Source organism: Musa acuminata, chromosome BXJ1-10, assembly GCF_036884655.1.
Source record: "Musa acuminata AAA Group cultivar baxijiao chromosome BXJ1-10, Cavendish_Baxijiao_AAA, whole genome shotgun sequence".
Lineage (NCBI taxonomy): Eukaryota > Viridiplantae > Streptophyta > Magnoliopsida > Zingiberales > Musaceae > Musa > Musa acuminata.
Genome location: NC_088336.1, coordinates 24,019,406 through 24,032,909, shown reverse-complemented (window position 1 = coordinate 24,032,909; position 13,504 = coordinate 24,019,406). Strand labels below are relative to the sequence as shown.

The 13,504-nt window shown below is 37.0% G+C and overlaps 1 protein-coding gene across 1 annotated transcript; it reads right to left on the bottom strand.

Annotated features, from left to right (window-relative positions):
- Positions 1-994: 994 nt before the first annotated feature.
- Positions 995-12,499, bottom strand: LOC104000866 (probable serine/threonine-protein kinase At1g54610). Its single transcript, XM_065086836.1, has 8 exons — positions 11,675-12,499; positions 9,035-9,319; positions 8,475-8,796; positions 6,544-6,767; positions 5,288-5,388; positions 4,326-4,440; positions 2,685-3,119; positions 995-1,569 (listed from the first exon to the last, which is right to left on the bottom strand). The coding sequence occupies exons 1-8, from the start codon at positions 12,116-12,118 to the stop codon at positions 1,300-1,302; spliced, it is 2,196 nt and encodes a 731-aa protein (XP_064942908.1). The 5' UTR covers positions 12,119-12,499; the 3' UTR covers positions 995-1,299.
- Between the last annotated feature and the right edge of the window lie 1,005 nt (positions 12,500-13,504).

The following is a 13,504-nucleotide window of genomic DNA, read 5'->3' as shown; positions in this document are numbered from 1 at the left end:
CACGTTCCGAAGAAGAAAATATGTTCGGACTCGAGGGAGAAGATCGACTACCAGAGGCTAATGGATCTGTGAGTAGATAGATTCATCATTAAACAGTATGCAAGGGAGAGCAATGATATCGAAAGAGAGAGGATTTGATTTGTCTCGAGCACCCAACGTCGTACAGGCCACCATGATCGAGAGAGAGAGAGAGAGAGAGAGAGGAGTATGGGAATGTCATTCCTGTGTTCTTCTCGAAAGCCTTAACCCGACCTACACTTTTATTTCGTTATAATTCCACGTAGCGTTCACTAATTAATCATCATTCGAGGAGACATGTTGTACGCAGGCACAAAAACGACAAGTGGGACCCGACTAAGTTAACACGATCGGTGAGTCCGAGGACAAACTGCCATGACAACTGATGATGCCATCACGTGAAATCTGACTTAAAGTGGTTGCCTGACAAATCCAAGTTCAGTTCACTTGCAGTGAATCGATACTCTCCAAAGTTCCAACAGGAATCGATGATGGAGACGGCCATTTAAATGAACAAAAGACGTACAGCTTCACTAAATTCTCAGACCCAAAAAATGCTACCAAGAAGCCCGCTGCAGATGATGTGCCTATGGACCACCAGTCACTACAACACTATTTTCTGACGGTATAAAGAGATTATACTTTACTTTGAGCAACACAGCTGGACTATATAGATACATGAATGGTAACATCAGATGACTCTCATAATATACAGTAACAAGGATTGTTTTAGAAGTGACTGACCACTTCATTTGCTAGCTTTGACAAATGAGTACAAACAGTTGAAACGTTGCATTCACAAGAATCGACCCAACAGCAAACTCGAGCATCACCTGTTCTTTTGCGGGACAGAAACCATGTGCAACATATGGCTTTGACCCATTAAAAAGTTTCTGAAGAATCATCTGAACTAGATTGTTGAGAAAGAGGATCGTAGAAGACTACATGAGCAAGGTCAGATTTTTAGTTCAACACATTGCGCCAAACAGATGGAGATATCAACAACCAAAATGTCGGTACACCGAAGCTCGTAAGTTTATAAGAGCTGCACTACAACGGCACCAGTTGACTACGGCTCAAATGGCTACCTCCGCTCAATTAATAAATAGTTTCTTGTCTCACTAACAAGCAAATACAAAGAAATCTGTACATTACCTGACCTCACCACCACCCAAAACAAAAGTACTACACTATATCCAATAGAAATCAACAATACTGGATAGGGCTCCGCTGACACAACTTGCTACCCGACCGCTCAGTTCCAGTGCTTCTCTTCAGGTTTCACTGTGCAGGTCCACGACTTGATGTGAAAACCGGAACAGATGAACCACGACTTGAAGGATACACTGGCATGGCAATGAAGTCACTAGGCTTGACACCCAGCTGGTTTCCATCACCTTGAACTTTTCTGATCTTTGACTTATTGATTCGAGCTCGTCGGAATACCTCTTGGATTTGACGGTCATGTTCCTTGAGCATCTGATCTACATTTCCAGATGGGCGTAGCAGGGGTCCGGAATAATGGATCTTGTTTCCTTTCGGTCCATGATCCTGCACATATGGTTTTTTAAATGTTCAGATCAGAGCCGAGCAAATATTGAAGTTTGCAGTAAGATTCTTATAATCAAAATCTAACACTTGCATAGTATAAAGCAAAATTAAAAGGCTGTAAGTGCATTGGCATGTGGCGAGTAAGCCAACTCCCTATCAGAGAAATGGCTGCCAACTCCCATTGTGGTAGTGCAGATATAGAACAAATTTATAAAATATATTAATACTATCAAATATTAAAAAAAATTAAATAGGAAACCGAACAAATTTCTATTGCTGCGGTACATTGTTCGAGATTGTAAAATGAAATAGTTTTACGCTAAATAGACTAGACAATTTCTTCTGTTGATAATTACCTGGCAGAATATTCCTGGTGAGTATTTTCCATACTTCAGGTTACCGAACCATTTCTTGGAGGTCAAGAATCTCCACTGCCAGCTAACTAAATTTCAACAACCACAAAAACATGTTGTGTGATCCCAACTACTTGGGGTCTACTATATGCATCATTTTCTAACAATTACCTGATCAAAAGCAATCAAATAGTTTCTAGTGGTTACTAGAAAGTTTTCTTAACCCTTCCTCTATCTCTCCCCACACCAAAAGATTCACCCTCATTTTATCCTCATTAGAGCGTCATCAGATTATTAACGACCAAATTCCATCAGCAAAGAAGATTTACAACATCAGATAAAATTGGTGTTTTTCCATTAATGAATTTTGAGTATCACCAAGGTGTGCATTACATTGTATTGTTGAGCATGACAAATAAATACTTAGAATCTTCCATAAAATCTAAGAAATGTATACAACTTCCTAATAAAAAAATGATAAACTGCAGAAAATGAACCATTAATTTGGTGATGATATATGCTAATTGGAGCAAGCAAGAAGACAAGTAGATACAGGTTCGGTCATCATATTGTAACCAGAGACTGCTGTATTTCATAGTTTCACACAGAATGATATCAGAAGGTCATTACTTCCTAATTCTCTCGAGATATTTCTACAACCCTATGAATAGTGAAGACATGTTAACAAACTCTAATTTGGAATAATAGATAAACAGATTAAATAGTTGCCGAAACTTATCGATCAGGATTTTGAATACTTACAGTTGGTTGACCTATGTTGCTCCTCTCATCTTCTCTCTGATGACACATTTGATCACACTTTTTGCCATCTGACTCATTCCCAGACTCAGATAACCTACCAGATGGATGACCTCCTAATTGGGCAAAGAAATCTTCATTCCCATCATTTGATATAACTTTCCTCCTTGCAGTGGCTGGTCCAGGCAATCCTGATGAATCTGCTATTGCAGAAACCTTGGGTAGATCTTCATTTTTCCAAGATTTTGGCAATTGACTTCGATGAACCAAAGGTCCAGAATGGAAGGACCTATTAGAAAATTGATTCTGGGGCTCTTCAGATACTTCAAGTACTGGGGTTACTCGAGGTGGTTCGATTGGAAACCCAGAAGCAACTTCCTCATGTTGTGAACTAAACTTCTCACTCCTGCTTCTGGAATTAGCCTGGCTTTGCCTCCTCTGAAATATAAAAATGATTCATATGACAACCAAATGTAATGAATGACAAATTCAAAAACATTTTCCAAAAAGATGCTTATTATGATTTATGAATAGTTTCACACTGAACTAGAGAAGCAAGATGTGGAATATATAAGGACTCCACTGAATGGGCTAAATATTTCTTGATGCCTTGCTACTCAATGATACATGTAACCAATCACAAATAATTGGGAAATAATGCCTTGCCTCTCAGAGCTCAGCAATGCACCCTTGACACTTTAGCAGCTCATCTTGTGATATATTCCTTTCAAGAAAAAATAAGTAGCACAATGGAAATTCCTCTAGTTGAGAAAACGAGAAAATTTGCTGCTGAATCTAAATATAATGATAGATAAAGCTACGACTCTAAATAAAATGATAGATAAAGATGTGACTACTAGAGAGAGAATCATAACTCTCAGAACTGAACTAAAATCTTGTAGAATAGGAGACGAGTAAGTTAAACAGTAATCAACACACAAGTTAATTGGAATTTAAGTTAGGTCAAATTAAAAGGCAACTATTCCTTACCAATGAGACTTTGCTCTATGAAACAAGATGCAGCAAACATGGGTTTTAATTTAGGCTAAGAGATCCGTGCTCTATCAATGCTTGATTACAAAGTAGTAACTTCATCACAATGTGTCCGAATCTCAAGAATGTTCACAATGTTGAATGTTGACAGTTGTGAACCTTCATCAAACACATGCTATGACATTCATCTAAAATACCTGCATGTCTTGTAAAACAGTAAAAGTATATTCGAAAAACGACGGCAGGTTATAAAATTGTCTTGGAGCAACTGATCACATTTCTTTTCATATGTGGATGGATAACAATCATGTGAATATTTTTGCATATTATTAAACAGGAGCACACGTGTGCACACACACACACACACCCCTTTCGACAACAATTCAGCAAATACTGTTTAAGTGACAAATACACACATAAAAATACACATCTGCCTGTACATGTATATAAAGAAATGAACAAGAAAAAAGAGAAGACAAAGGAAAAGAAAAGGTAAAGAAGACGGGAAGAAAAAGAGAAAGGAGGATTAACAAAGTTCCATAAATTGCTACAGAAAGGGAAAGAGATGTCTGGTGTCTAATAATTAATTAGTGTCAAAGGGGCTATGCAGAACATGTACTAAGCAATACAATTGAAAAGATAACGAAGAACCTGCATTGATGATGCTAACTCAGCATTAGCATCAGGCGCTGGAATAGCTCTAGATTCTTTTTGTCCTCTCTTTTCAAGATCTGGACGATGTACTTTACCCCTTGAAGCACCTTGCCTGTGAAGAACATCAATGAGATGTCAATGTCACAGTTACAACAATACACTAAAGCATGAGTTCATTGTAACCACAAAATTGTACATCTTGTGTATAATATTTAAATTAAAAGTGTATTCAAGCAGTTTTGCAATGATATGCAACCATATGTTTTAGCTACAGAAACATATGATTGATATATAACATATACTCATAAGTAGCTTTTGAGCATCTTGTATTTAAATCCACCTTCGCTCAAACAATAGAAAGCTACTTCATGATCAGCTGTACAAACATCAAATGTGCATCTATTCTCCCCTTAAAACCTTTCTACAAACCAATCAAGTATAATAAACAAGATCTCTTACTCAAGGCTTTCACTAGTTCCAGGATACCTGTTGGGAACTAAATAACCATGAAAGTGCTACTTCTAAGAAGAAAGTATTAACTAATACATATCACTCAAGAAGTATATGGATAAGAAAATGCATGCTATCATACTCAGCATTGTCATAACATTCATATACCTACAAGAACTTGAACCATTGGGTGGAACCAGGAAGTTGCATACATATCCCTATAAGAATGCTCATTTGAAAGAGTGGAAGCTTAATCATAGCTATCAATCAACTATGCATCACTATAAGTTCCTAACATAATCATGGAGCACAATGCAAGGGCTGACAGTAGAAATCCAACCACCACCACCAAGGGTTAAAAAAGAATTTTTAAAATTATGCTTTCAGGCTTGAATATTCAATAACGCAAAAGCACCACATCTAGACATTAAATAGCACCATTAACTTTGGTGTAAATTTTACTAAAAAAGGATGGCACAAAAAAGCTACATTAAGCAGGAGGTACAGACCTTCGAGCTTCCTCATCACGTCTTTTTGCATCAAACTCTTTACTGGGAGGATATTTAGGCAAACTTGAAGGGTCACAAACAAGAGGCTTTGTTGTAAAGTACTGCAAAACAAGCAGTAGCTTTTTAAAATGATATTAAAAAAAACATATGCAAGTCGAAAAAGACGCCATATGAGAAACACTCTTACCGGTTGTTACTTCAGGATATTGTGAAAATTGTAAAGGGCAACAGCTGGGCATGTCTAGAAGCTAAGAAAAGGTTGCTTGGTCACCATTTACTCAAATACATGACAAGTTCAGCTTAGTGATACAAATCTTTAACCTCCTGGTCATGGTGGAAGTTACAAGCTTAAGCACTGTTTGTCCCAAACTAAATTCTGACCTGATGAGTGGAGAGATGAAGTCATCCATTCTCCATGAAAATGGTGACAAGGAGCAAGATCTAACCACCCCAAATAGAGGATCAACATTTCTTTTGTCATATGGACTGAACCAATAAAGAGACATTCAAAGAATCCTTTTGATCTTCCAATATCAATAAATTGACTGTTTTGGTCCTATATCTTCCAAAGAGGAAAAATATTTCTGAGCATATTTTCATGTATTAGGGAACACATGCATATGTATGTACTCCCATCATAACAAAAAATTCACATAACTTCCTTGAAGAATGGGTAAATCTGGACTTATCCCTCTGACTAATTAGATATGGCCCTAAAACTCAAAACTGTCATTAAGCACTAAGAAAGTTTATGCTATTTTGGTATAGTGGAGAATCTCTCCATGCTGATGTTAAGAGATTGAATATTTCTATATTATTTCAAAGCACTAAAGCTATAATAAAGGGGAAACATGCCTCAATAGAGCATCTATATGGAAAAAAGCTCAAACAACAGGTGAAAATTGCCTAACACTGCCCCATCACTGTATCTGCACTGTAACAACATATACATCAAGAAATAATTAGGCATAGAAAGCATCTGTGCTGGAGCACTTGCCACGAAAATTAGTGCACGCCATGATAACAAAGCCTTTGGGAGCACATTAAGAGAAGCAAAGTAAGCCAAAAATAGTTCAAAACTAACTCATAGAAAAGAACAATATCACCATAAATATCATACAATCCAATTTAAGATATTGTTGAAAATAATATAACCAAATGATGTAAAACAATAATTTAAAAAATGATCCATAAATTAAAAGCAGCATCAAGATACTATCTCAATTAGTAATGCTTAAATATGGAAAAACAAATACCTCATTTTTTAGGGCAGAGGCAGCAGTTCCACGGTCTGCAGGGTCCACTGATAGAAGGACTTCAATTAGTGCTAAAGCTGCAGACGGAAAGTCCTTAAATGTGTCTGCAACACATCGTCTATAAGGTTGTTGTGGTTTAAAAATGGTTGCATGGGGCAATCTAGATTTCTTCCAATAATCCTCAGACGGTGAACCACAAAGCTTAAATATTTTGTGCAACTGTTCTACCTGCAGAGGCACACTGAAAACATCAACATACACTGACTAAAACTTGAAAACAAAATTTTGCACCACGAACCCTGCAAATTCTCATGACAATAGGGACAAACCTATGTATAAATGTTATTTAAGAACAGCACAATGGCACATTCTGGTTAAATGGTTTGGATATTTGATGCACTTATCTCCTACACTATTTTGTGCTGCACCAATTTTGACAGTACAAAGTTTGGCTTCAAAACTTGACTTTGAGGAACCTAAAGTTCCTAAGCCAGGTCCACCTCAGATGTAAAAAATCATCTACCTTATAGCTACAGTCAATTCAAAATTCAGAAAATAAAATTTCTCCCGTCTAATTCATTAATATGGGAGAAGTATCTTGAAAAGTCCCAGTAGAGATAAAAACATATGTTCTTTAATCTCAACAAATGAATGCAACACTTCAAGTTGCTCAAGAGGCAATAAAAACAAGCATTACACTTGAGAGATCATATAGCCGCATTAGTAACAAGCTAACAAGTTAATTATATTTACATATATCCTATGAGTCATACGTTTAACACACAAAGCAACTAGATTCATAAGCATTAAGAAGTCCTAAGGTAACTAACTTCCGAGTCAAGTATACAAGACTGGACTGGAACCGGGCTTGGGATCAAGCCTAAGGCCTTGGTCTGCATATGTTGGCCTAGATCAGCAGGATTAGATCAGTCCAAAAAATAAATAAAATAAAATACAGAAAATTCAAACGTGTCCAGAAAATAAAAAAACTATACATTGAAATTTAACAAAAATAAATAAATATGCCAAAAGATTTTGTTTTCTTACTTTCTATGTAGTTTGATTAACCATTTTGTTGATGATAATAGAGATTTTATCTTTAAAAAATTTACTATTACTTAACAATATGAAAACTAAAACGCAAGTTAAAGTTTGGTAACAACTTAAATAAGGCTCTCGTTGATCACAATATATAGCCAATACTAAAGGAAAATACCTATTGGTCAACAAATGTGGGGCGCACAAGAACATCAGTGGTCCTTTTGATACCTTTGATGTTAGGTTTGGTATAGGATATGGTAGAACAACAAAAGTTTTATTCTAAACGAGAATAAAATGGCATAGACTTGGTCTTCACTTCTTCCTCCTACTACTACTTTTTTTCTTTCCTTCTCCATTTTCTTCTACTTGTTCCACCTACAAAGGATGGCCAGAATTAGCCAATTCCTTCATGGTTAGCAAATCCTGATCGAGTTTCTGATGATTTTTCATGTTATAGCCAAGTATTCAATCATGAACCTTATTTCACTCATCCAAATGAATATACATGTATGATTTTAGTTTCATGACTTTAACTTATGCTGGTAATAAACCATTCTCAGCAGTCAGCCCATTAACCCATTTCAAGTTTTCCTGCCACATCTAACTTTCCTAAAGTTTCAAGATAAGAAACAGGTAGAAAAAGTAAAATTTTGTCGAGCTTTGAAGAGTGCGTACCCATGTTGTGAGGATAAAAGCACATATAGGAAGGTTCGGGTTTAAGTTTAACAAACAGCATAATAAAAATATGTCAAATCACAGTGTGAAGTATAGATGAGACTTGAGAGGAACAAAATTATGACGAAACTGAAAGCCCGCTCTAGTTTTTAAATAACGGGATAAGATCCCCAACAAATAAACAGATAATAAATCTGCACTAGTCACGAAGTAACTTGCCTCTGTTCTTCCAGGCATTATAGGTTTGCCTGCATATAATTCTGCAAGGATGCATCCGGCGCTCCATAAGTCCACAGCCACTCCATAATTAGTAGCTCCTAGCAAAAGCTCTGGAGGTCTATACCAAAGGGTAACTACACGACTAGTTAATGGCAGTCTCTGATCAGGATCAAAGAAACTTGCCAAACCAAAATCTGCAATTTTTAAAATGCCACTGTTGTCTATCAAGAGATTGGAGCCCTTAATATCCCGATGCAGAATTCCACGACAATGACAATGGTCAAGGCCACGTAGAAGTTGTTGCATGTAACATTTAACCTGTACGACAACCAAAACAATTGTAAACCATGTAGCTAAGATACAAATAGCCACAAGATCATCATCTTCTAAAATTGAAGATAGGTTATATAGCTATTTTAAGCTTGCTTAAACGATCAGTGAACTTCAAACATGTAGTGATCATGTCATGTCCAAACATCGATTCTTTTTCCCCTATGGAAATAAAATAATAATACTCTAGTATATAACAGAGAATATATTACAAATTCCAACTCACCTGGGGTTCACTGAACTTCAATCCAGGGAAAGAAGCTAGACCAGCAAGATCATGTTCCATATACTCAAAAACAAGGTATAAACTGCAAGACATACGTGATGTTACTAAACCTTCCAACTTTACTATATTTGGATGATCAAGTCTCCGCAAAATGAGAATTTCCCTAGCCATAAACTTTACACTTTCAGGCTCCAGATTGTCAAACCGCACTTTTTTTAGAGCAACAATCTTTTTATTGTCAAGATCACGAGCCCTGTATACATTGCTGTATGTTCCTTGGCCAATCTGCAAAAACCATAATGCTTCATCACATTACAAACATGATGAAACTGCAAGGTGAACTTTCAAAATTAAATAAACTAGGAATTTGTAATCTAAATACTATCATAAAGAGTACAACTTTAGGAATTACAATATTAATAATTAGCATCAGCTATCATAAATTTTATAGTGGTGTGAAATTTTATGTAAAAAGCAGGTCTCCAAGCATCTATTGCTAGCAATCAAAAGTATATTACACACTTTGCAACTGAAAAAAAAAAGAATAAACCTGCTAATCAAGTGAAATGCAAGACAGGAAAGAAATCTACTAATGATGACAAGATCAACTGCGAGCAAAAATCAAAAACAAGATGAACAGGTTCTAAATGATTTCCAAAGCAGCTAGCTTCAGATCAAAGTGAAATTGTCAGGTTGTGCCCATGTTCAATACAAAAGGTCTGGAGGACCAAAACATTCGAATTTGTTTTGCAACTAAATTAGTACAAAAGAATCTTATCATCTGTACAAGCAGTACAGATATGGGAACATCACAATTTTTAAAACCCTTTTGCCAAAATTCAATCCATATCAACCAATCTGAGAGATTCTAATCTCCTTTTTTTTTTTTGAACAATCAATCATGAGTTGTTAAACCTTGGCATCAATGCTTCATTGATTAACCTGAGAGATCCTAATCGCAAAGGAGTAACCCATGAAACCACCATTTCTACATCACCACACTAATTGCCTCCAGTAAAGTGGCAGTAGCAACTTCAAACCTCAAGTATTACTTAGGATCTTGACATTGCTATTAAATTCAATTAAAAAAACATATATGATTGAAGATGGATGCACCGTCCTTCAACAAGCCACCAAAACATGAGCTGAACCTCCGATAGCTAAAACAATATAACTTAATTGGGGTATCACACTTGCTCTACGAAAAGTAACATCGACCTCAAATAGCAAAACGGAATACAATCTTTACCACCCACTTCCAAAACAAGGAATTTTTCCAGAACTTCCAAATTGACCTAAAACAACATAATTGGGACATCACACTACTTTGTAAAATAGCAACATTAACATCAGATATCGAAATCAAAATACTATCTTTACCATCCACTTCCAAATCCAAGCAAATTTTCCAGCATATGACCAAATATTAATTTCTAGAGTCATTTATGTCATTTTTAAAATTATGATGCTGAATGAACAACAAAACCACTAAATTAAGATCGTAAAATCCAATTCATTGCAAAAAGGGTTCATATTCATAAAAGCAATACTTAATCCCCCTCTAACAAGTGGAACCACCAATGTAGTCAGCATCATGCAACCGAAATCTGAAGCTACCAATATTGTCATGAGCAATGCCTAGGCCACATAGCTACACCACCGCCTAAATGCCAAGTGCTTTTGAGTTTCAGACCAAATGATGCTTGGATGCCTAGATGAGAAATAGGAAGCTGCCCAGGCCCATAAGGCTTGCATGTTCTCTTAAGTGCCTGCTTGTTAAAATTGATTATGGTAGAGTCATAAAACTCACCTAGAAAATTATAGAATAAGAACACTTATCATTCAGGTAATGCAACAAGTGGAACTAATTGGTTATACAAGTTACAAGCAAATATAGTTGTTATACATACATGTGCAACGAACAATGACAGTGTCACAGTAATGCATATGTTGGTTTAATACATCTTTATTATTGTCCTTGATGCTTGCCAAAATTTTTAATTATTATAGTAATTTTTAATTTATTTTCCTTTCACTTCTATTTATGTGGGTATTTTAAGCAGTGTTTTTCATCAAAACACCCATGGAAGAGACATTGTATAGAAATTTAACAAGTCTTATTGATACGATTGGAATCTCCAATGTGAAATAGTGAATGTTAATGTGATCCCCATTCAGAAGCTAATGGCAAAGGATTGAGCAGGTTATGTTACATGCTTTTTAACTTACAAATTATCTAAAACTTTTATATTAATTTTTTACCTACATATCATACATTATGTTTATGGTATTTATTCCTAGGAACCCACTAGTGCATCCAAACCTTTGAAGGAATTACCACCGATGTTGGCCTACGAAAACCTAGACGATTTGATGAATTTGCAACTTCCATTAAATCTTATAACTTCATGAGCAACAGAGTCCACTGGTCAAACTAATTAAGCTCTCTCGGCTCCTCATCAATTAGTCAATGGCATTGTTGTTCAAAAGAGGCTTAGAACAACAAAATGCTTCTCAAAGAACATTATGAAGAAATGGCATATCAAAGAAAGCTACAACATGGCTATAATTTATCATCCATAATACAGAAAAATAGTGACGATATTTGGCAATAATACCAGGGCCTAAAGACGCGCTTACTTTGTCAAGCTTCTCAAAGGAATCAGCACGGCGGGGAACCCAGCCCCTAATGGCTTCCCCCGCAACCGCAGCAAGCCAAGGAGGCCACCCAGCTGCCACCTGCTCCCCCTCCACAGCCTTTGGGACAGTGCCAATGACCTGCATCGGGTGGCTCCGTTGTGCCGGCCTCTCCATCACTCTCCTCCTATCGGCGTCCATTCCATTAGCACGAATCGGCCCGCTCCCCACTCTCTTCTCCACCGCCACTACCTGTGCAACCGCGTCCACCCTAACCCCGACCACTTCCTCGCGCATCAACGAAGACACCGCCGCCGCCATCCTCTTCGCCGGCGCATCCGCCTGCAAGGGCGCCGCCGCTGCCGGCAGCCGCGAAGCGGGCAGCCTCTGGCGAGGGCTCCCTCTACTGTCCTCGATGACGAATGGCTTTCCACAGGCGCAACCCATGGGCTCCCCGGGAAGATCCACCACCAGCTGGCTCACCGCCGCCCGATCAGCGCCGCGGCCACCTCCTCCTCGTCGACGCCCATCGGAAGGGATGCCAAGAGCGACGCCGAAGCCGTGGAGGGAAGATCGATCGGCTCGGCAAGGGTCAGCCGCAAGACCGGGGTGTGGGTTTCTTCTTCTAGGGTTTCCCGATCGGGTCTTCTTTGGATTCTTTGGAGGTGGGGATCGATGTGGCGCTTCTCTGCTCTGCTCTGCTCAGCTCTGCTCCCTCTCGGGCAATGTTTTTTTGTTAGGGCACGGACGGACGAGCGGGCGAGCGAAGAAGTGACGCTACATTGCAAAAGAAGAGAAAAGAAAAAGACGAATCTTTTCTAGCATTTGCTTGCTTTGATCATTATTGATTCTTGTGATCACTCGACACAACACTATGTTTTCATTTTCGACAAAATTACATCTATATCCCTGTGCAGTCGGTGATTGCCGTATTTATCTTCTATTTTTAAAAATTAATATATCACTTCAAAAACATAATACACGTAATTCCAAAATTATCGTATATTAATAATACAAGCGAATTTTGATGGCAAAATATTATTCTAACAAGCAGCGATCCTATTAGATAATAGTAAATTTTGTCGACTTATTAACGACCTTATTATATTTATGATATATCTACTAAAACTTCGGAATCAATTTTCACATTCAATGTATTGAAATTTCTCATGTCTATATCTTTAAGTTCTTCATAATGACATAAAAATCTTAAATAAAAAAATATAACATCTGATTTAGTTTTAATATATTTATTTATTAAAATATGAAATGACATGTGAAGAAGAATATGTGAAGGACATGTTATTATTCTTTGTTATTGCACTGATCAATTTAAACATGTGGTCTTTATATCAACCGTCACAACAATTCATTATTAATTCAAATAAAATCTATTAGAAAAGTTTTGTCCATTCAAAACAGAAGTTCTAAAAAACAGAGGTAAAAAAGATCCGATGAACTTATAAGTTCTTCATTTTCATATTCCTCGATGAATATAAGATTAAATAATATTATATATATATATATATTATAGTATTACCAGTCAACTGCTCATTAGTTCATTGATGGGTTCATAATAACCAGTCAGCACGCATGTTGCAAGCACAAAGTGCACAACAAAAAGTCACAACCACCAAAAGCTACAGAATGAATCATATCGTACGGACATATATTTACTCCCAAATAATTAATGATACAGAAAAAATATATATGAACAGATATTGTGTGGCCAAAGAAATGGATCTGCCCGTTGTCTTCTATTTTTCTGAGACATGCAACAGAAACTGCAGAGCTTTAACTTTAACAGCCATGCAATGCCCAGTAGTAGTTCTT

Bases quoted from the DNA above. Each gene is read 5' to 3' on its own strand.
- LOC104000866 (XM_065086836.1), bottom strand. From the start codon at position 12,118: ATGGGTTGCGCCTGTGGAAAGCCATTCGTCATCGAGGACAGTAGAGGG. The intron at 9,320-11,674 runs GTAAGCGCGTCT...TGGTTTTTGCAG, and splicing joins CCTTTGAGAAGCTTGACAAA to ATTGGCCAAGGAACATACAG. The intron at 3,120-4,325 runs GTTCTTCGTTAT...TTTATATTTCAG, and splicing joins AGTTAGCATCATCAATGCAG to AGGAGGCAAAGCCAGGCTAA.